General features: G+C 43.4%; 2 protein-coding genes across 4 annotated transcripts; both read left to right on the top strand.

Annotated features, from left to right (window-relative positions):
* Positions 1-231: 231 nt before the first annotated feature.
* RGS18 (regulator of G protein signaling 18) lies at positions 232-10519 on the top strand. Of its 3 annotated transcripts, XM_088060657.1 has the most exons (6): positions 233-623; positions 1417-1505; positions 2156-2257; positions 5250-5311; positions 6346-6512; positions 8372-10519. In XM_088060657.1, exons 2-6 carry the CDS (start codon positions 1459-1461, stop codon positions 8555-8557), a joined length of 564 nt encoding a protein of 187 aa, XP_087916783.1. In that variant the 5' UTR covers positions 233-623; positions 1417-1458; the 3' UTR covers positions 8558-10519. The 3 variants fall into 3 exon arrangements, with proteins under 3 accessions (XP_014113093.2, XP_087916783.1, XP_005528776.2); XM_014257618.2 differs by lacking the exon at positions 8372-10519 and adding an exon at positions 8156-8341 and having other exon boundaries at positions 232-1505; XM_005528719.3 differs by having other exon boundaries at positions 236-1505.
* A 3224-nt stretch (positions 10520-13743) lies between these two features.
* Positions 13744-21375, top strand: LOC102106063 (regulator of G protein signaling 21). Its single transcript, XM_088060443.1, has 6 exons — positions 13744-14032; positions 16225-16476; positions 17330-17412; positions 18812-18873; positions 20077-20243; positions 21172-21375. The coding sequence occupies exons 3-6, from the start codon at positions 17402-17404 to the stop codon at positions 21373-21375; spliced, it is 444 nt and encodes a 147-aa protein (XP_087916569.1). The 5' UTR covers positions 13744-14032; positions 16225-16476; positions 17330-17401.
* Positions 21376-21631: the final 256 nt, after the last annotated feature.

Raw genomic sequence — 21631 nt, 5'->3', positions numbered from 1 at the left:
GTCCTACCTGAGAAGTCAAAATGAGACACTGCCATTAAAAACATGACAACTATTTAATTCCTAATCAATTAACTACTGCATTAAATTTAACCCTTTCCAGTGCCCCCTTCAGCTAACACTGAGGATGTTTCTTTATTAGATGTAACATTCTTATGACACCTCCAATAGAAACTGAACTTAAACCAAGAAACTTAACTGACATCAGACTTGTAAGTGGAGAGGTAATTTGTGCTGAACAACCTCAAAGATGAAAACATTTTTACCTTATGCAAACTGAAACGAGCAGTTTTGGGTTATTAAGTAACAAAATAAAATGGAAAAATCCTTTTTTTTTTTTTTTTTTTTTTCTGAACTAAAGGCTTTTTATCCTGGGTAGGAGATTGCAAGTAAAAATAAATCCAGACAGAGAAGTTAAAGAGAGAGCATTTAGTGGACAAGCTGGAAATTAGAGGTGGGTGGTTGTAGTTTCTGAAGAGTGGCACAGAAATTAAAATATCTGCTGACAAAATGATTGATCAGCCAAAGCTTGGAGGAGATGCTGAGGAGCTCTGGGTTTGAAGTCAGCTGCTGTGGGTGGACCTGTGGCCAGCACATGGCCCTGAGGCTGCAGAGGGCAGCTGGAGGTGGATGGATCCACTGGAGCTGGGTGTGGATGGATCCTGTGGAGCTGGGTGTGGATGGATCCTCTGGAGCTGGGGATGGATGGATCCTGTGGAGCTGGGTGTGGATGGATCCTGTGGAGCTGGGTGTGGATGGATCCTCTGGAGCTGGGTGTGGATGGATCCACTGGAGCTGGGTGTGGATGGATCCTGTGGAGCTGGGTGTGGATGGATCCTGTGGAGCTGGGTGTGGATGGATCCTCTGGAGCTGGGTGTGGATGGATCCTGTGGAGCTGGGTGTGGATGGATCCTGTGGAGCTGGGTGTGGATGGATCCTGTGGGAGCTGGGGACAAGGCTGCACGCTGTTTTGGGAGGTGTCACTGGCACCAGGGCTGGTTCTAGGAGCCCTGGGCACGTTTGGGAGCCCAGAGCAGCCCCAGCAGCCCAGCCCTGCCAAGCTGCAGAGTCACTTCCCCAAGTGACAGGGACACAGGCGGAGCTGCCCTCGGAGCCTGCAGGGCACAGCCACCTCCTGCCATCTTCTGCCACCTCCTGTCACCTCCTGCCATCTCCTGTCACCTCCTGTCACCTCCTGCCACCTCCTGTCACCTCCTGTCACCTCCTGTCACCTCCTGTCACCTCCTGTCACCTCCTGCCACCTCCTGTCACCTCCTGACACCTGCTCTGGGCACAGGGCTGGCCAGGGCAGCATGTGAGAGCCCCAGGCAGCACGGACCAGGGCCGAGGCAGCCAAGGGAGCCTCACCACAAGCTGTTCCAGAGGAGGATGGAGAACCCACTGCTTTTATTCCCCCAGCTCAACATTGCTGCTGCTGAGGATAAAGGCCATTACAGAGCCATGAGATCGGCGGTTCGGGAGGAGCCACAGAAGGCAAACAAACCTGGGTGAGTGTTCAGCTCATGAACCCTCTGCTCACATGGAACATCTTCCAGCATCGCTTTGTGGGGCTCGTTTCATTGTTGACATATGTATGAGAACTCATGAACTGCAATCCCAGAAATGATATGTGTAAAATATTAACTCTTCTTAAAGAGTTATCTCAAAGAGCTCTTGTTTTTTTGAGGACAAGAAACAAATCAAATTAATGATCTAAAAATACTAAGAAAGAGAGGTTGCAAGCAGTTCTGAGAAATGCTTCTCTAAAGCCTGAATATGATCCGGGAAAGCTTTCTTCACAAATTTCAAATGACAGGAAGTAAAACTTCCTTTTTGCTTTGTGAAACATTAAAAGTAGAAGACGCTGAGCCAACTGTTTATGTTCTCTAATGGCAAGTTTGGCCCCTTTGTCTTTAAAATAAATGAAAAGGATGCTGGAAATGAAAGGATTTCCATTTTTCTTTGCCAGTGCTTCATATGTAAATTTGTGCTAAGCTATGAAGAAAAAAGCATTAATGTGAATAATATATGTAGGAGAAGTGACACCAACATTACTGAAAGTGAAAATAGGGAGATCTGTAACACAGAAGCGGAGAATGCTGAAGAGGGAAAAACTTTCTATGATGTTTCTTGAACATCTGCTCCAATTCTGTTTTAGAGCTAAGCAGAAGAGAAACAGGCTGAGCCTGCTCCTGCAGAGACCTGAGTTCCATGAAGGTGATCACCTTGGCAAACCTGGAAGCCTGACAAAAGCAGCGAGGTAAACGTTGTGAAAGGTTGGGGCCGGCTGGGGATTCCTTCCGAGGAGCAGCTGCTGACTCAGGGTGTTTCCTGTACCCTGGCTGTGTGTTCTGGGGCACAGGAACACCTTGAAAAGTGACCAGAGCTCCCCAGGCATGCAAACACCACAGAACCACCTGGTGTGCATCAAAGCACTCAGCAGTGCTCCCACACCACTGGTGCCCACACAGCTGCAGAGGGCTTTAAACCTTGTGCCAGCAGCCTTGGGGGGACTCCAGTGACTCCACAGAGCAACAATCAACTCAGAAGTGCAGCTTGCAGGAAAATCCTACAGCTCCATGCAAAGCAGGTGTTCCAGAGACTTCTGTGGTGTCCAAATGCCATAGGTGTGTTAAACACTGAATGCAGAGCTCTTCAGTAACTGCAATAATTGGTTGAATACTCTTGTCTCCAAAGTCCACGGACTCTGGTAGGATTTACCACAAAGATGCAGGGTACAATCCCGGCTTTGCTGACTTCCATGAGAGTTTAATCCCTCACTTCAGTGGAGGGTCAAGATCTCATTGATACATTAAGAATTGCGTTTGTAGGTCCTGCCTGAGAGGAAGGACTGGGTAGAATTCTGCAACGCCGTGGCCTAGAAAATGTCCCGGCCCTTGCTTTCCACCCAAATCTCCCCAGAACCCTTCAGTGCTTGCCACAGCCTTTTGTCTCATTCCAACAGGTCCTGCTTTGGGACCAAGCTGCCTGCTTTGACCAAAGCTGCTTCTCCAAGCCCTCCTGAATAACGAGGACGTGGCAGAGGTCACCCAAGGGCCCAAACTCTGCTCCCAAGACCCATGGCACAGTGGCTGGGAGGGGGTATCTAAACACTCCCCAGGCCGTGTTTCCTGCTCTTCTTCTGCAATATCCTGGTTGCAGACAAGTGAAACCATTCTAAGATTGCATCTGGAAGGAGAAGGCAGAGCTGCCTGCATGCAGACAGGGCTGCTGGCTCCTGCACCCCCGCTATTTAATACAAATTGAAATTAAATTTAATACAAAGTACAGCCATTCACTGCATTCTCACAGTCTGCCAGACACTTTCAGAGCAGAAACAATGAATTTGAAGAATTTCCCCCTTTTAACAGACCATCACTTCCTCACCCAGCCAGCTGCCTTTTACCTTGTTACTCTCAGCTGGTGCCTGACTAACAGAGATTTCACTGTTCTTGTATGGAAAAGAAACTTGTAGATTTTTGCTGGTCTTTATATTTGGATTAAAGTGGCAATTATATTTGTCAAAAATGGAAAAAAAACCCTAAACAAACCAAACCAAACTAAAAAAATTTACTCTTTTTCAAATAATAAGGTGAGATAATAGTTTGATGTTTATTAAGTGATTTACTTAGCTTTTATGATTTCCATTTTTCCAACAGAGCTACTAAAATAAGTAGAATTTAATGAAACACTGCAGATGGACATTGGGGTGATGGTACAAAAGTTAATTGAAAGTTAATTTCCAGTTTAGATGTTTATCGATTAGTTTAAATTTGTTTGTTCTCATGTTTAGGAAGTGGCAAAGCTGAACAAATCTTGCTTTGTCTGTTGTTGCACAAGCTCACTGCTGCACTCGGGGGTCTGTGAGGCTCCAGGGTTGTTGCAGGTTCTGAAGGAAAAGCAGAAATTCGCAGTAGAAGTTTCCAAACCCAGCAAAGATCCTCTCCAGCATCCCATGCCTCTGAGCATGTGGTCTGAAGTCATGAGGCTTTATCTTCCACTATGACCAAAATCATTTCTGTAGGTGCAGGAGCCTGCAGCTGACAGAGCTCACTGCACTTTTGGTAATTCTCATAACCAATGGCCTCTGTAAGGGAGTGAGGTTTCATTTTGTCTGACTTTCCTGAATTTCCTTTCTCCAGCATTTGTATCTCTCCTCACAAACTGTTTTCCTCTCTCTAGTGAAAGTTTTCATTCTTGAAAGCAACGACTTCAGCTATGGAACGTGTGACACCTAAAAAATTAAAATAAATAAATAAAAATCTCCTCCTTTTGAGTTTTGTGCAAACTCAGGATCATTACTGGCTTAGATTCCTTCCCAGAGAGATTGGAATTTCCTTTCACCTGAACTTCATGTGCCTACAGGTTTTGCCAAGGGAGCCCAAACTCTGTAAATTAGGCAACAGGACAGCAAGCCTTGATGAGGAAGTGGGATCATATTCCAGAAACATTCAGTCCATAAGAACTTGATCTGACCAACTAATCCTGGACCAGTCACTTATTGATACTTTCAGTGTCCTGTGGTTTGCCTTGGAATGAAAATGGTTGTAAATATTCACATCCACAAAGCAACTGAATTTTTTTCCTTTCTCTGCTGTTTCCTTGAAGTGAAACACGTGCAGCCTGTCATACTTGATGAATGTGAAGAGTTTTATAAATGAGGCACAGAATAACACAGCATTTGAAATGTTTGTGGTAAACAAACCAGACTACATGTGCTATTGCCCTGGAAGACTGACACCTAAACTATCTTGCTACAGTTTTGTCTTCAGGCTATAGAATGATGCATATTTCACTAAAAGCAGAATGTTGTAACAGCCTCAGAGTGAGAGTATTCAAAACCACATCTCTGTGCCAGAATCTCAAGTGTAAACAGCTGACAAGACCTGCTTCCCTTAGGACTTTCACCATGCTACATGGTCTCAATTCCCTTAAAGATTACTAGGACAACACAAGTGCCACAGCAGAAAGCCTCTGCTCTGATGGTTTCATAAAAAGAGGAAACAAGTATAACTCTGCCGGGAAAAATGTCAGGAAAGAGTTAAAGCAAATGTTCCTGAAGTCCCTAAGAGAATGATCTCCCTTAGTGATCTCCCTTCTCTCCCAAACTTGCCCTGAAGCAGGACACACGGTCCATGAAAGGCTTTGTGGAGCAGCCCTGAGCCACAGTGGGAAGAGATGATGTGTGTTACACAGCTCCTAAGTGCACAGTCTGAGCAATTCTTCAAAACTCCTTTCTGTTTCTCACGCAGTGTGTCTCCTGAGGAAGCAGTGAAATGGGGAGAGTCTTTTGACAAACTGCTTTCTGAGAAAGGTCAGTAGTTTTTTCTGTCTCCATGCAGACTGGTAGGATGGAAAATGGATGGTAGAGGATGGAAAATTCTAAAATCCAGTTGTGCCCTCAACTAGAAGTGGCAGTTACCTAAACTAGGTATGATGGGTCATTTATAGCAGCAGGTATTTCCTGCTCCCCTTGTCTTCCTATGCTACAGCTTGCTGTCAGCTTGTGAAAATAGTTTAAAATTATTTTTGAGTTTGGTGTTTTATTGAACAAAGGAATATAGCAGACAGCAAAGAGTCTCTTCAGTAACCAGGAGCATTTAATCTGAATATTGCTCAAATATTCCTGACTGCATATGTTCCATGTACTTAAGAAAACACCTTGTCACTCCTGACAGAGTTTGTTTCCAAGCCAGTGACTGGATCCAAGCTGATTTGATCCAAGATCATTTGAGAGGCCCTGCTGCTCCCATAATTATCAAATGCACATATGTTCCTGCCTTCATTTTGGAGGGGCACACACACCTGTGTTTCAGCTGCAGGGCTGGACACTGTGTGCTTTTCAAACCTGTTCCCTGAACAGCTCCCATCCACACAATTGCATTACTTCCACAGATGAAGTGTGCTTGGGAAAGAAAATATCCTCAGCATAGCAACAGCAGGATAAAGTAAATGATAGAGATGCTGAAAGCCATCCATTTTAAATTGCTGCTGAAGAATGGTTTGCTTATGAGCAAAGATTCAAAGAGTCTTTTGATCAACCCAAATTGATATTCAGCTGGAATAAAGTCCACCATTTCCACATATAAATACATGTTTTGCTTAATGTTTTTTTCTAAATTTATGAAACCTTAGTAACATTTTTTTTACTGATGCTGTGAATTCTGTGATGAGTTGCAGGATCATAATGAAGAAACTGCATTTATTTTAAAACATTTATGTATTTTACAGACAATTATCTGTAAGGTGGTATTATCCCAAGGGAGAAAAACATATTTTACTACTTTGAAAGAGTAACTGTCTGATAAGGATATATTCTTTAATGCAATTCAACTTTCCCTTTTGCAGCTGGGCTGGATGCCTTCACAAAGTTTCTGAAAACGGAGTTCAGTGAGGAGAACATTGAGTTCTGGATAGCCTGCGAGGATTACAAGAAAAGCAAAAGTGCGCAAGAACTTCTGCCAAAAGCCAAGACCATTTTTGAAACATTCATACAGAAAGATGCTCCAAAAGAGGTAAAGACCTTCCTCATTATACACAGGGTCTGATTGGCACAACTGCAGCAGGTGAAATCTGCTTTTAAGAAGTGCGTGCCCACAAGCAGCTTCAAGAGCTAATCCTGCAGTCCCCTGACATTAGAGGAATTTCATAAAAGTCAGAACTCTGGCAGGAGGATGGATTTGCACTGCTTGGCTCCTTCTCCCTTTTCCACCCCTCCACCTCCAATTGTATGTCCTTGGTACGTCACTGTCAGCACAAAACAATGCTGATATCACAATCCCCACCAACACTAAGGCCTTTTGTTAGTATCCTAAGAATGAAAAAAGTTTTCATATTTCCAGCTTTGTCATTTTTCTGGAGTGTGTTAGAAATGATTCATAAATGGACAAAAGAAATATTTTTTTGCCTGCCCTAAGAAGGAGATGAACAGGTTGGGAGATTATCAACTTTTCAGTGAAATCACAAGCAGCCTCTTGAATAGGTTTTTTGGACTTACAGCTTCCTGTAATTCCATCACATCTGAGCAGATCAAATATGTCACTTGCCAATAACTGTATTTATTTTATTTGCCAGAATAGCAGAAGTTAAACACTAACTTCTGCTTCCTTGTGACGAGGGTGAAAAAGGTGTAATTCTCATTTTAGTGGAAGGATTGCAAAGTGGTGCAGTTTCCACCTGCAATTCCCACAGATTGCATCAGGATTCAGATCTGCTTTTCCTAGGAAATGCCCACTTTTAAGGACTTCTGTCCCTTTTCCTTCCCTTCCCTGCTGTGTGCCTTTGTGGGGAAGCAGCTCTGGACAGGTAACAAGTGCTGTCAATGCTGATGATGATGAGCAGGAGTCACACTGAGGCCAGGGAAGTCACAGTGACACAACAATTTCTTTCTGTGCCAAACCTGAGCCTGGTGCAGGCAGCACAGTGGGTGCTGTGGGTCACCCTGCACCCTTGGCCTTGGGGTGCCTTCCTGCCTTGGGTTCAGCTGAGACCACACAGCTCTGGAGCCTGCACCTCTTCTCTGACTCCTTGTCCAGCAGGACACCTTTAAACACAAATTTCTGAGCCTAGAGTTCAATAGGATCTTAACATTTTGGATGAGTGGACCCTTCTCTGATCACTAATTGCCCTTCAGCTCTTAGATCGAGACTATTTGTTCCAACGAGTTATATGGAAATGACAGGCACCTCTGGGGAGGGAAAAGGAAAACATTATAGAAGTCACTTTTTGACAGGGTTAACAATTTTTTAATATATATTCTAGCTTATTTTTCAAAATACTGTGCTTGAATCAGTGTCTGTCATTCAATTTAAATTCTTATACCATTAAATAAATCCCAGGGTGAATGCAGCAGCACGTGGAATAAATAGTCATTTGGAAATGCTTTTTCAATCTAAAGCCTCTAGAGGCCCATTTAAATTTTTTTAAAAAATTTATTAGCATTTTCTCACCTTCCTGCTACCCAAGCTACACAGAATCCAGGAATTTTAACTATTCCTTAACGTTCCCTCATTAGAACAAGTTCTGCTTTAATCCTTAAATGAGAGAGGGGAGAGCTGCAATAGTTGGGTGCAGCAAAGCTGGGACACTGCAGAGATGCAGCCATGGGTTGGAAAGTTACTTTTGATCAAATGTCAGCGTTTATCTCCTGGTTCACCAGTTTTGCAGGGTGCCAGTGATACATTTGAGGAGACTTTCTGAGAGCCATCACTGGAGGCGAACACACCGATTCCGTCATTTAATAACCCGTTGTGGGGGGACAAATAATAAAATAAAAAGAATAAAGCGAAATAGGCAGGGCGCAGCGGCCGTGGCTGACGGGACCTGCGTTGTGCCGAGCTGACTGAGCCAGCTCTCTGTTCCCCCGCTGCTGCAGGTGAACCTGGACTGGCACACGCGGGAGGTGACACGGGTGGCCGTGGCGCAGCCGGGCCGCGGCGCCTTCGAGGCCGCGCAGCGCCACGTGCACGCGCTGATGGAGCACGACAGCTACCGCCGCTTCCTCGGCTCCGCGGCCTACCTCAGCCTGCTGCGCGGCCATTCCCGCTCCTGCCGTGTGTAACACAGGGAATTCCTTCCTGATAAATGAACTCTAACTGCTGCTGAAGGTATTATTAGAGGCAAGCAAAAGAATCGCTGTTGCAAGGCAGATGCACCCCTTTACAGATGTTACAAATTGAGGTACAGGATGGAGTTTGGAAGATCAGTGATGTCCCAAGACCAAAACGGCCTTGAGATGGACAAAATTAGAACAATTTAGGCATTGGGCCTAAAACCCAGTAATTATCAGACTAATTAGTAGACTAACATAACACAACGCTCAGTACGCTCACACAAACCTGTGAGGTTATCCAAAGGACAACGAGGAAGAGGAGAAGCCTTCACCAAAAGACCACCAAAAGAAGACTGGAGACCCCCTAACAACAAGTGAGGCACGGGCCGTGAAGGAAAGGGACATAAAGTCAGAAAAATGGGAAATAGGAGGAAACTGTCAGGAAACATGAATGAATATGTATAAACACACAGTACATGAGTTTAGCTTGAGGTGTTTTGTTTTGTACCTGAGGCAGGGTGGGGAACCCCCTCCGTACCCCAGCTGGTTTTGCTTATGCTTTAATCATATTTAATTACTGGAAAATTACATATATAAATTGTAATTTTTTACTAAACTGTATTCTTTTCTACCAAATCACTATTCAATTTACTAAATCGCACTCATTTTTAATTAAACTGTTATTAACTCAAGGGACCTAGGTGTCAGAATTCCAGTTTCATGTATGACAGGTGTATGGGCTGATGGAGCTAGCGCCGTTTCCTCAGCCCGCAGCAGCGGGGAGTGCCCCGAACCCCAGCCCAGCGCCCGGGAAACGCGCTCAGCCCGCCTCAGACCGCTGCAGAACAACCTCACTTCCCTGGAGGAGTAGGGGATGTGTCGCCAAGCCGCGGCATGCAGAGTTTTCACACAGCTCTGATCAGATTTGGGGGGAAAAATCTGAATTTCCAGCTTAAAGATGTCCTGTAAAGTGGTGTTTGATGTTATCCAGCTCGTTCCCTGGGTCTCTACTGCTTAGGCCAGAGTTTCATCGCAGGCAGGATCTCCGTATCCAGTCTCTGCACATATTTATGGTTTTTGGAATATTTCCTACACTGAGCACAGAGAATTTGTGGTATTTTCTCATGCTGTAAAACACACAGGAACATTATCAGGTATAATGCAAAGTTGCATGAATTTTAACTAAAGACACCGCATAATTAAATCTGTAATTAAAATGTAGCCATTGCCTATTTTAAGAAGAACATTAAAATACGAATGTAATTTTTTGGGGGTACACTTTTCTTGTTCCACATGTCTGTTCTCTATTTTTAAGTTATGCTGTGTATATTAGCTTTGGCATCAAATACAGGTATTCTAATTTTTTTGCAGCTAAATGAGCAGCAACAAAGGGCCAAGAATGGTATTTTGACACAGTGTGTATCCTTAAATACCAGGCCATGCCAATGTGTATATATATATATATATATAAAATATTTCTACTTTTATTTATAGTCATGGTACACCAACTTTGCTACTAAACTTCGTTTTAATTTTTTTTCTGCCTTTTATTTTGAAAATGTATCTGAAAATTAACAGTTCTTGGACTGAGGCAGAGCAACTTTCAGTTCCACCGGCCATTAATATTCTCTATAGGCTACAGATGCAGAAGGAGAAATCTTTTTTATTTCTTTACTATCAAAGACAGACGTATTTTTCTGTAGTTGGCACACACAGTCATTCTGTCCTCCTCATTCACAGTCTTGCTGCAGACATACCTTGAAGCTTGGGGCAGTTCTTAAACATTGGTCCAGTTTAGGAAGCAGCTGCAGGATTTATCTGGAACTATGACTCGTATATTCAGTTGCTGCTTGTGCAATTTAAGCTTTCTCCCTTTCTCCCCCTTTCTGTAAGTGCTGAAGGAGAAGAGGTGCAGCTCCTGAGGATGGGACTTTGTGTTCATGGTTAATTTGGGGTGTATGTGAACTGCTGGATCTGCAGGTTTCCCTCTCTGCTTTATTAACTTCCAATAAATCTGATCTGCCTAAAGAGTTGTCAGGATTTGATTTATCATCAGTACATTGATGAGGAAGATGAGAAGACTTCACCCAGGGTTCAATTCTAGCTGTAATCACTGCCACAGTAATGGAATCGTTACTGTGCACAGAGAATCAAACTCTGGAGATGCTGCTGAGCCACAGTGACCCAGGAGCCACCTCCAAGCTCTCACCTTTACCTGGGGAGCAGAGAGGAAACACATTTGTGATGATGATCCGTGCTGGTTTATTGCTCATCCTCCCCTGACCTCAAAACACCAGGCACAGGCTCTTTCTGACAGTGAAAGCAGTCAGGGGCTGGGCACAGGGGTTTTTCTTTCTGACAGTGAAAGCAGTCAGGGGCTGGGCACAGGGGTTTTTCTTTCTGACAGTGAAAGCAGGGCTGGGCACAGGGGTTTTTCACTGGCTCTCAGGTGCTGAAGGAGCTGCCCAAGGGAGCAGTGGGGTCTCTGGAACAGCTCAAGAGCCTCTGGGCTTAGGGGTGACTGTGGATTCACCTCCAGCCCTGAGGATTCTGTGCTGAGGAGCTCTCTAGCAGCACCAGCAGTGCCTGAATTCCAGTTCTCAGGCACTGAAAACGTGCATGTTCCTGTGCCATGGATGAGGAGCCCTGCTGGAAGAAGGGAACAGGTTTGAGAGCAGCCCCACCTGAGTCCTGGCACTGGGTTTGTTGCCACACAGACGTGAGACCAACAACCTTGCAGCTAAATTCTGCCCTGGTGTGATTATGTCCCTTCATATCAGTGGAGAATCCATATCTTGGGTGGATTGCCATGAAGGAAAAAAATGAAAAAATTACATATATTTAATACTATTCAAAAATCCAACCAAATGACAAATGCAGTACCCTGAGTAAGAGTTTTTCTTGTTAGCAAAAGCCCAGCTGTTAGTCAGAAGGGTCAGCAATGATAAATAGAAGTCAGCAGGTGCCCTTTATTTCATTTCACAGACACATGGAAAATTTTGCTTATCTCCAGGGAGGCCTTCCTCAAACCCATCAGTCTGTGGTACTGACAGTGCTAGTCCCTCTCATGAGTTTTATAATGAAAACAAACAAATAAGATATTCCTGGTAGCTATTTATGCATGTGTGTTTTCCAAAGATAATTATGAACCCTAGCTGAATTTGCAGCAGACTAGTGCCATGGGAACTACTGTAGAAAGAAAGTCAAGATAAACTCAGAGAAAGGGAAGCAAAGGACACAGAGATAAACCAAAATGGCATCATTATCTGGCAAAGGGGTTTTTTTTTCCTAGAAGAGGCTCCCTTTAGTGAGAGAAAATGAGCACTCTACTATTTAGTGTCGTGCTGCAGTCCTGGAGATGAGCTGGGCATGGACTTAGTACAAGTCTGTGATCCTGGTCAGACTCAGCACTGGCCCTGCACAGATGTATTTACAGCACAAATCCTAGGGTAGGACCAGAGAACACAGTCAGGCTTCTCTGGTTTTGGCAGAATCTGAACCACAGTTATGTAAATCCTCTCGTTGAGCTGCCTTAATGCAAATAATGCAAATACAAAGCCTGCTGGGCAAGTACTTCTATTGGAGATTGTTTCATGCAGCAGCTATTGATATTGATATTGATATTGATATTGATATTGATATTGATATTGATATATTTGCCACTCAGGGCTCAGCAAGAGCTCCCAAAATATTCCTCCTGTCAATACAATATTGGCCCTACCCAAACCCTGCACTTCACTCCTTCCATAGGTGAGGTCTCAAGACACAAAGCATGAGGGAATCAATCTCCTGACTCACATGGCACAAAGGCTTCTCCTGTTTCAACACTTCCATCTAATTAGATGCTTTAAATTGGCTGAATTATGATCTGCTGTTCTTGTTTAACTCGAGGGAGGAAGAAATATACAGGAACAAATATCTTCTTCGGGTTGTGGATTTGTTATTGAGCTAAAGACAACTGATTTTTCAACTGACAAGAAGCAAGAATGAAGTCTAAGATAAAGAATCTCAAAGAAGAAGACTGATTTCCATTTTCCAGTGAAGCAGGCAATCACTATCACAGCTCTTACATGCTTTTACACGCTACAACTTTTAAGTGACTCACAAACAGCAGATCATTTTCCTCTCCTTTTGTCCCCAGCTGCTCAGCCTGCCTTAATTAGCTCCTGCTTTGAATGCAGCTCCCTCTCCTTTCCACACATGCTGCCAAAGACCTCAGCTGAGAAAAAAAAAATTGCAGAAAATCATCTTCCTCTCATCAGTGATTCATACACTCATGAACTTGGTCCTTGCTCAGCTGCCTATCCCAGATCCCACTCTGTTCTTTGCATTTTAGTCAAATGCCTCAATCAAATGCCCTTTAAGCTCCTGTGTGGCTCTGTGCCCAAGATAAAAATGTATTTCCTCTATCCACCACCCAAACTTACTTCCATTTTTACTTTATTCCTTGTTAATATGTTCCTGTCTTCCATTTGCTGTGCCCTGAACACTTTATGGGGGCTGGTCTCATAAAGCTCCCAAAGCTTTCCTCTCTCCTTTCCTAAACAGAATCTGTTTGTGTAACCCCCTCCTAATTCTTCCTTGGGCTGTACAGGAAATTATCTGCCCTCCCAGATTTACAATTGAGCCTCTGCCATTGCCTTCTCCACCAAAGGTAACAAAAATTAACTAGCAAGAAACCCTACAGCAGCCATTTGAGAGTTTTCAAGCAGGACAGAAGATAAGGATGAAGCCCAAAAGAAGGACAACTCTGAACTCCCATTTCTTCACCATAAAATTTGCTCATAATTAAGACATTCTTGCTTCTTCACAGATTCGTGGCCTCATTTTGAATTTCTGCATCTAATGCTATTCCAGTTTTTCCTGATTTCACATTTTATTGAGAATTGTTTTCAGTTCTTTTCCAGTGGAGGTTTGTGATTGTACAGCACTTGGAAACCCTGAATAAGAGGATCCCAGAGTGCTGTAAAATATTTTGACAGATTGTCCTTGGAATCAAAACATTTCACCTGAAGGGCATAGTTTGCTTGGGTGGAAAATATCAGCTCATTTTCTTATGCAAAGCAACTCTGTGGCACACTGAAGGCACACAGAGTTATTCACATGGAAAAAGATCAATTATTTTGTGAGCTGCCCGTGCTGTGCAGCACGGTGGGAAGGGGGGCATTTACATAGTGCTGGGATTAGGCTGAATTTGCATCCCCCTGGGACAGGCCTTTCCATGCTCTGAGGATGCCAGCACTGCCTGGATCATGCTGGCTTCTCCCAACATAAGGGATGCACCCAAGTCCCCTGGGCTTCACTGCTCGGGGCAGCAGAACGTTGATTTTTCACTCTGCTGAGGTTGCCTTGCACAAACCAGCTCTGCCCAAACAAATCTCTGCATGGAATGGAATTACCAGAGGAGCATTAACACACTGAGCCTGCTCCAGGGAAACAGCAGCACATCCACTGGAGTGTGAGCTTTTCTCACCTTGTGCTCAGGTGAGTACCAGGCAGCCCTTTTAGGAACCTGTGGAACTGGAAATGATTTCCTAGGTTAATAAACCAATGGTTTGAATATGTAGCATTGCTTTAGACTGTTGTGATTAGTATCCAGGCCAGAGGAACAAAAACTGACAGGTCTTAATCCCCTCAACAGCCAGTGGCTTTTCATGAAGGAAGATAATTCAGCAAAGCTAATGCCTGAAGATAGTTAAAGAATAAAAGGTGAGCACCAGTAAAAGTCAAACTGTGAAAGTTCTGGAGATTTAAATATTTAATAACTCAGGGGTCCTTAGCAAGTAATACTGGCACAGTTGGGAACGTTCAGTCAGGTCCACATTCCCTTTCCTATGGTTTCAGCTCTCCCATGTCATCAAAGGCAGAGGACTCAGAAATCCATAGCCCAGCCCTCAGAGGAACTGAAAGGTTCCAGGCCTGACAGATAAAGAGAAAAATGCCCTGCAGTGAGCTGAGCAGGTAAGGGCTCTGCAGGTCCAGCTCTGAGTGAGCTGAAGCTGTAACTGCGTGTGTCAGCTGGCTCCAGATCCACAACAACTTTAGCACTAATTCCATGTGCCATTTCCAGCCCATCTCTACTACCTATTCCTATTTCCTTTTGTTTGCTGGGTGCTGGTTATTATGAATAGCCAACACACTGGCACGAGCAGCTGATGCATTTGTTTTATAACTAAGATCACTTTTTCTCCTTGTGACATTTCAGTGAAATATCAGTTTCTTTCCAGACACTCAAGTTCCAAGCAGAGGAGGTACAGAGAGGTACAACCAGCTGGTTTCTATGGGAAATTGAACTTACTGGTTAGCGAACTTATTCTCATTGTCCCGGTACAAATACCACAACAACTCCCTTAACCTGCTGCACACCTGAAATGTTTTCAGCTTGCACAGACTGAGCAGTCACTGACAGAATGTTGTACAGTGATGAGAGTCCCTGACAGCTTCTTTATGCTTTTGTGGATTGTGAGCAGTGCCCCTAAAATGCAAAAGCAATCCAGCTGCGTCCATCCAGTTACTGTGTGTGCTAGAATATTCCTGGGTTTTAGCCTAGCTCTGTGGCTGCTAAGACTGACTTGAAAAATATCCATCAGTCCTGAAAAATCTTGAAGAGACATTCATGCCTGCTTCATTCAGGCTATTAGGCAGAAATTTTAAAAATTAATGTGTGGCACTATCTGGAGTTTTGTTTTGAAATAAATGTATATCATCTGATGATATTAATAAAAAATAGGCACAGATCCTCAACCTTCCCTCTCATAGTTTCACAGGAGTTACTGGAACTATGATATAGCAATGATAATACCTCGTTAAAAAAAGCAAAATGCATCAATTTATGGTCACAGTTCTAAGGAGGGTAAATAGTAGAACCACTGGGATTAGACACAGGGTAAACACTGAGAAATTAATAGAGCCAGCCAAGAATTTTGAGTTGCCTAATTTAGTGTCAACTCTGTCCTCACAACTGGACTGACTTTTCTGGCAGGGCACAGTTAAAAAATTCCAGCTGTAGCTGTTTACACTCTGCCCAGCCAGAAGCTCCACAGATAAATATCGCTTGGATTTTGAATTATGTTGATTCCCTTTTACCAAAGCTCAGGCCTGGGGCTGAATCAGGCACAAAGGACTGGATGTCAGTACAGATGCTGGAAGTTTTCTCCCCTGCTGAAGTTAGTCTCACTAGCACAATGCACAAAGGGCTTTTGGTCCTCTCTGGCACACAAGGTGTACTCTGGAAATAAGAGAAAATAACCAATTAAGCAAAATAAGAATCACAGAGGAAAATCAGGATGATAATTAACATTTCTGATCTTCTGCTATAAGGTTTAGAAGCAAGCAGATGCAAAGCTAAGGAATTACCAAAAGGATTCATATTTTGCTACCAGGAATCATTTTTAGTAATATGAGGAACTAAAAGGGCATCTTAGGTCATCATTTCTGGTGTTCTATTAACGAAGACAACAATTTAAAATAATCTCATAAATATATGAAGCTCTATCTTCAAAGCATAGAGGAATAGAGAGGGCAAAAAATTCTTCTGGGAGTCTGTAAAAAACCAACAGTTTGTGAAGCCTTATTCTGGTTTTCGGTCTGAATTTCTTCACTGGCTGCTTATATACATTTTTTTTTTCTTTTGTCAATATAGTCATTATGCTAAATAATTATTTTTTTCTCACCAGGTTACCTCTCTGTTTTCAGAGGGCAATCATAGCTCCTCTCTGCTTTCCTCTTAGAGACAAACTGGTCTTTCATTCCTCCCCTGCAAGACAATTCAATTCTCGTGCTTGTCCCAGTAATGCACCTCTCCACATCTGTTTCCATCTGATTTCATCTTCCTGGAGCACAATTGACCAGATTTACTGGTTTTTTTTGTCCCATGTGAAGTTCATCAAATAGATTGGCCTGAAACTTCTTTCACAGATCTGCAAAAGGTAAGGATAAGGAATAACCTCTTAACATTGCTAAGGGTGAAACGTGGCATGTGGTGCTTGGGCTTTTCCTTCTGACCATAGAAGATGGACATGGCTAAAATCAGAAAGATGTTCTCAGGCAGGCAGGAGGCAGCTTTGCTCATGACTGCACCGTGGAGGAAAATCAAATGGAACCTTAAACTCACTCCTAAGACTGCTCTATTGGGTGTAAAACATTATAACATTTAAGATTTAAGACAAAAATCCCTAAGTTGGGACAGCTGGGATCCCACTTCCTGAGCCACTGGAAGTTTATGCCAAGTGGAGACATTGAGAACCAGGAATCTGGGTAATCTGAATAAAGGATTTGGCCTCAGGACAAGATTTGGAGGGAGGCAAGAAATCAATCAGTAAGGATTGTTCAGGAGAAGGAGGGACAGCAAGGGTTACACAGAGGAAGCAAAGAGCTGGGCATGAAAGAATAGTTATAAAGCACAAGAGACAAATTGCATAGACCAGCAGCTGGCCACAATCCCTTCTCAGGCAGTTCTAGGGAGCAGTAAGGTCCCCCCTGGGGCTTTTCTCAGGCTGAACAAGCCCAGCTCATCAGACCTGTGCCCCAGCCCCTTCAGCACCTGCTGCCCCTCTCTGCACTCCTCCAGCACCTGTGACTGGGCAGGAACGTGTTCCCATTGCCCCCAGTCCTTCTGTGCTGTGGCCACTGGGAGGTGGGAATGGCACTGTCTGGAAATGGGCCATGTTTCTGAAAGAAATGATTTTAAAGAAAATGTTGAAAAGGGTTTGTCAATGTGCAATGTCCTGTTTGCTTATCCACATGCTAACTGTATTGTTCCTGCTGTCACATTGCCTTCAGCTCGAAGATCAGTCAGAAAAAGAAACTCTGCCTTCCCTGAGACAGTCAGACAGACAAAGAGTGGAACAAGAAATGCCAGTGAAGTGAGTTGCTGTTTATGGCTATTTCACTCGTAGGAGATTTATGTGGCAGGATGACCAAGCCTGAATAATCTGTACAGCTTTATTTTCCTTCCCCCTTTGAAGGGAATATGACTATTTTGATTCCTTGTTGTCAGTTCTGCTTGCCATTCCCATTCAAGTAAATCCCACGTGGTCAGTGAGATCATTCCCTGAGTGGTGAGTAAATATTAAAATGACAAATATTACCCATAAGAACAACAAGGAAAACTCCCTGCTTTATCTTGGTCTTTCATTTTGCTTTTTTGCTTGACAAGAAAGCTAATAAGCATTTAATAAAAATCCTGAAAATTTGTTACATATTTGATAAAAGTTTCTTATTGTCACTAAAACAAATTCTCTGTTGATTAGTTCCATCATCACATGACGTCTCAAAAAGTACAACAAAATGCTATGTTTAGTTTTCATTTGTATTTTCACAGACTTACTATATTTGCACTCCAGCTTCCCTCATGTATGTATTTATATGGACTTATAAATATGCACAACTTTTTTCTTACTTCAATATAATTTTTGCACTCTGGATACAAGTAAATGGAGAGCTGCAGAAAATCTTGTTTTATTTAAAGTGCCACTGCCACCATCCCTTGTCAGAATTATAACAGAATATAACAGAAGTATAACAGCCACGTAATATCCAGACAGTGTTGTATGATCTCTGCATAAATTTGCAATTAGAAATTACCATTACTGGTGATGCTGAGAGGTGGCTGTGGAACACAGATCCCAAAGCAGCCCCTATGATTCAGGGAGCAGGGTTTTGACAGCTGAGCCCTCAGTCCCCCCCTTAGGAACAGCAAATGTTTTTTACAGAACTTGGGAGTGCTTGGGATTTTTTTTTTGTGCTGAGTTTTTTGTTTCTTTTTTTTGTTTGGTTGGTTGGGTTTTTTTAAGAAAACTGGCAATATTTTATATAGAACAAAGTGCTTGCCCTCATGTCTAGCAGAAGCCTACAGCAAGTTGCAGAGGAAGAGCCAAAACTATGAATTTATTCGGTTATTTATACCACTGAGAAGCTCCTTCTAGGCCCATGTTTCCCACTAGTGTTAGCTTGGTAACATTTTAGATAATTCCAGTCATTCCAAGCAAAAAGTGCCATATAAATTAATGCCTAATCCTTTTGAACTCAGGAAGAAATTCAGTACGCTCTCTAGAACATTCCTACCTCTGCTATGCTTTATTGGAGCTCCAGCAGCTGCAAGCTTTGGGGGTATTTCCAGGATGGACAATCCAGTCAGCAGCACCCAGATCCCTGTTTTTCCCTGGCTGGGATGAGTGCTGAGCCCTGTCCCGAGCAGCCAGCCCGGGCTGCACAGGGCAAGGACCACAATGCTATTTTCAGGGCTAGATGTTGTTTCCACAGGTCAAACACTGGGGAAACCATGGCCTGGGCTGAGTCTGTGGATACAGTACTAGCCAGTAAAGGTAAGAAGTGATGGAAAAATACATGTCTTTTTAAAACTTCTGTCAAACATCTGCCAAACATTCCTGCTGGGCTTTCAGCTGCTCTCCAGCTCAGCTCCCCCGTGCAGTCAGAGCTGCTGCTGGACTGATGCTGTCCTGAGAGCTCTGGCCAAGCTGCAGGCACAGGCTGCCTTCTGGCCAATGCTCCAGGGCAGGCAGAAATGCTGTGAAATAGTTTTCATTAAGGTAACTGCTAAATTCCCCTTGCAATGGTTTCATTTTTCGTAATTTCTACACGTAATAAACCACAAACGTTTTCTTAGGGATTCCTGAGAAATACGTGTGCTGTGCAGTGACTTCCAGTCAAACAAAATGACATATCTGAAGTCACTTCTCCCAGAAATGCCATTTCTACAGACCTGATACCACAAACCACACACAACTTGGAAATTTCCTTGCCCCTGCCCCATTTCCCTGGGCAATGTGGGGTCTGGACCCTGGGGTGCCTCCACACCGTTCCTGGATAGCAGGAACTTGACTAACACAATTAAATTTGGGTGCTGTCAGCTTTCTTTACTCAGAGCTTCTGATTTGGATTCATTTTAAAACAGTCTCTTCCTAGCAAACCTTTATTTGTTTCATTCTTCCCCTTCAAAGTGAAAAAAGTAAAAAAATAAAAAGAGGAACAAAGAAGTAACCAGGAGTCCCTCTTCCATCCAAGCCTCGATCTTTCCTTGCAGGGATTTGGGAGCCCCATTTGGGCAGGGAAGCTCAGCTGTGGGGGGAACACACCAGCACAGTGTGACCCACCTGTCTGTTTGCTTCTCAACCCAGGGGTCAGCCTCAAATCTCAGATTTCCCAGCCACTACAAATCCTTTTGAAGACCAAAACCTCCATTTCAACAAATGTACCGGTGCTAAGGAGACCAAACCCCAGCTGCTGGGAGCAATCCTTGCTTGGCAGCTCACTGAAAAACTCCCTGAGTAGTCCCCTCATCAGCACTGTAATTTAATCTATTTATTTCCCCGGCAGCAGCTTCTCAGACCTGAGATTAGTTTGTAAAATTGTGGCAGATAGATAGGTTACACTGTACACACCCTGTAAAAATAGATATATTTACACATATGTACACACACACACACACGTGTGAGTATGCACACACACAAATAATTGCACTGGCCATTCAGTTTTCCCCCACCCACTGTCTGATGCACTTTCCCCAGAGGGCCTGGCAGCTTTTAGGACGTTTCTGAAGTCTGAGTTCAGTGAGGAAAATGTGGAGTTCTGGCTGGCCTGTGAGGACTTCAAGAAAACCAAATCCTCCACCAAGATCGCCTCGAAGGCCCAGAAGATTTATTCTGACTTTATACAAGCTGATGCTCCAAAGGAGGTAAAGGGTTTTTCTGTGTGTGCTTTGGGTACTGAGGACATGGATGAAATGGAAAATTTGGGTCCAGACCTCCAGGAATGACAGAAAATGCGATTCAGCCTGGCTGTAATTCCCATTTTCATGCCCATTATTCACCAGGCAAACGCCTTGTGCAACTCTGGGAAGCAAAAACGTTGTGGTTTACACTTCACACTCTTCACACAGGAATAAGTTTACCTCAAATTCTGAAATTTCTGCCTGAAGTTCTAAGGGAGTTTATGCTCAATAGAATTTATTTTCTCTAGCCATTTTTCGTAATGCAGGAAGCACTATTTCTTCCATATTTATGGTACCAGAGCATTAGTATGTTTCTGATTGCATTTGTTCTTTTGTACAGGTATTTTTGCCACGATGAGAATGCAAAAATTTCCATCACAGAATTCTATTTTATCACTATTTCATTACCATGAAGGAATACATTGCTCATTAATCATTATTCACTTCCTGCACCCTAAACTTTTACACTGTTTTTGCCTTTGCTAGCAGGAGTGCTTTAAATGTCCCCATGTCTTACATATGATTGAAATCCATATTGTTGTTAAAACAAAAAGTCCTTAAAAATGCGTAGGGCCAAAATCTGAAATGATGCCGAGTGCCTTCACTTTTAATTTACCCTTTGATGATTAGTACTTCACAGGATTTGATTTGGCAGAAAGATGAGAAGGAAAAGGAAGTTTTTCCTTCCTTTTTTTCTGTGATTCCATCTTTTTTAGAGCCAAATAAAATGAAGAATTCAGTCTGCTAGAAAAGGAAGGGATGAGCTCCCTGTTTATTTGCATCAGTTGGGTGATTTGGGAGGAAATTCAAACGCAGCCTGTGTCCTGGGCACAAACAGATCTCAGCTCCCCTATAAAACTGACGCAGCTCTTGCGCTCCTTTCCTCCCACAGGTTAATATTGACTTCCATACCAAAAACGACATCTCCCAGAACATCTCCAAGCCCAGCCTCAGCTGCTTTGATGCTGCTCAGAGCTCAGTCTACTGCCTCATGGCAAAGGACTCTTTTCCCAGGTTCCTGAGGTCAGAGGTGTACAGGGAGCTGCTGAAGAAGGAGCAGGACAGAAATCAGAAGAGGTGGCTCCCGTTCCTGTGAGGAAAAACACCGAGGCTTTATGAATTGATAACATCTCCCACTGCCACTCGGTACAGATAATTACTCATTATTAAAGTGCTTGCAGAAGCCACTTCCAAGAATCACCTGTGCCAGTTTGTTTCTAAGTACAAATTACACACGATGCTTTCTAATAACAGTAGAGAAATATTCAAGAAGCAGGATGGAATATGCTAGAACCCTTGAGCTGCCTTCCTAATAAAAAAGTTTGCCATTGTTACTTTTTTCCACCGGTTAC

This window comes from Pseudopodoces humilis, chromosome 10, assembly GCF_049639895.1.
Source record: "Pseudopodoces humilis isolate 2021_Gansu_Grassland_sample_001 chromosome 10, ASM4963989v1, whole genome shotgun sequence".
Taxonomy (NCBI): Eukaryota; Metazoa; Chordata; class Aves; order Passeriformes; family Paridae; genus Pseudopodoces; species Pseudopodoces humilis.
This window is presented reverse-complemented; position numbering and strand designations above follow the sequence as displayed.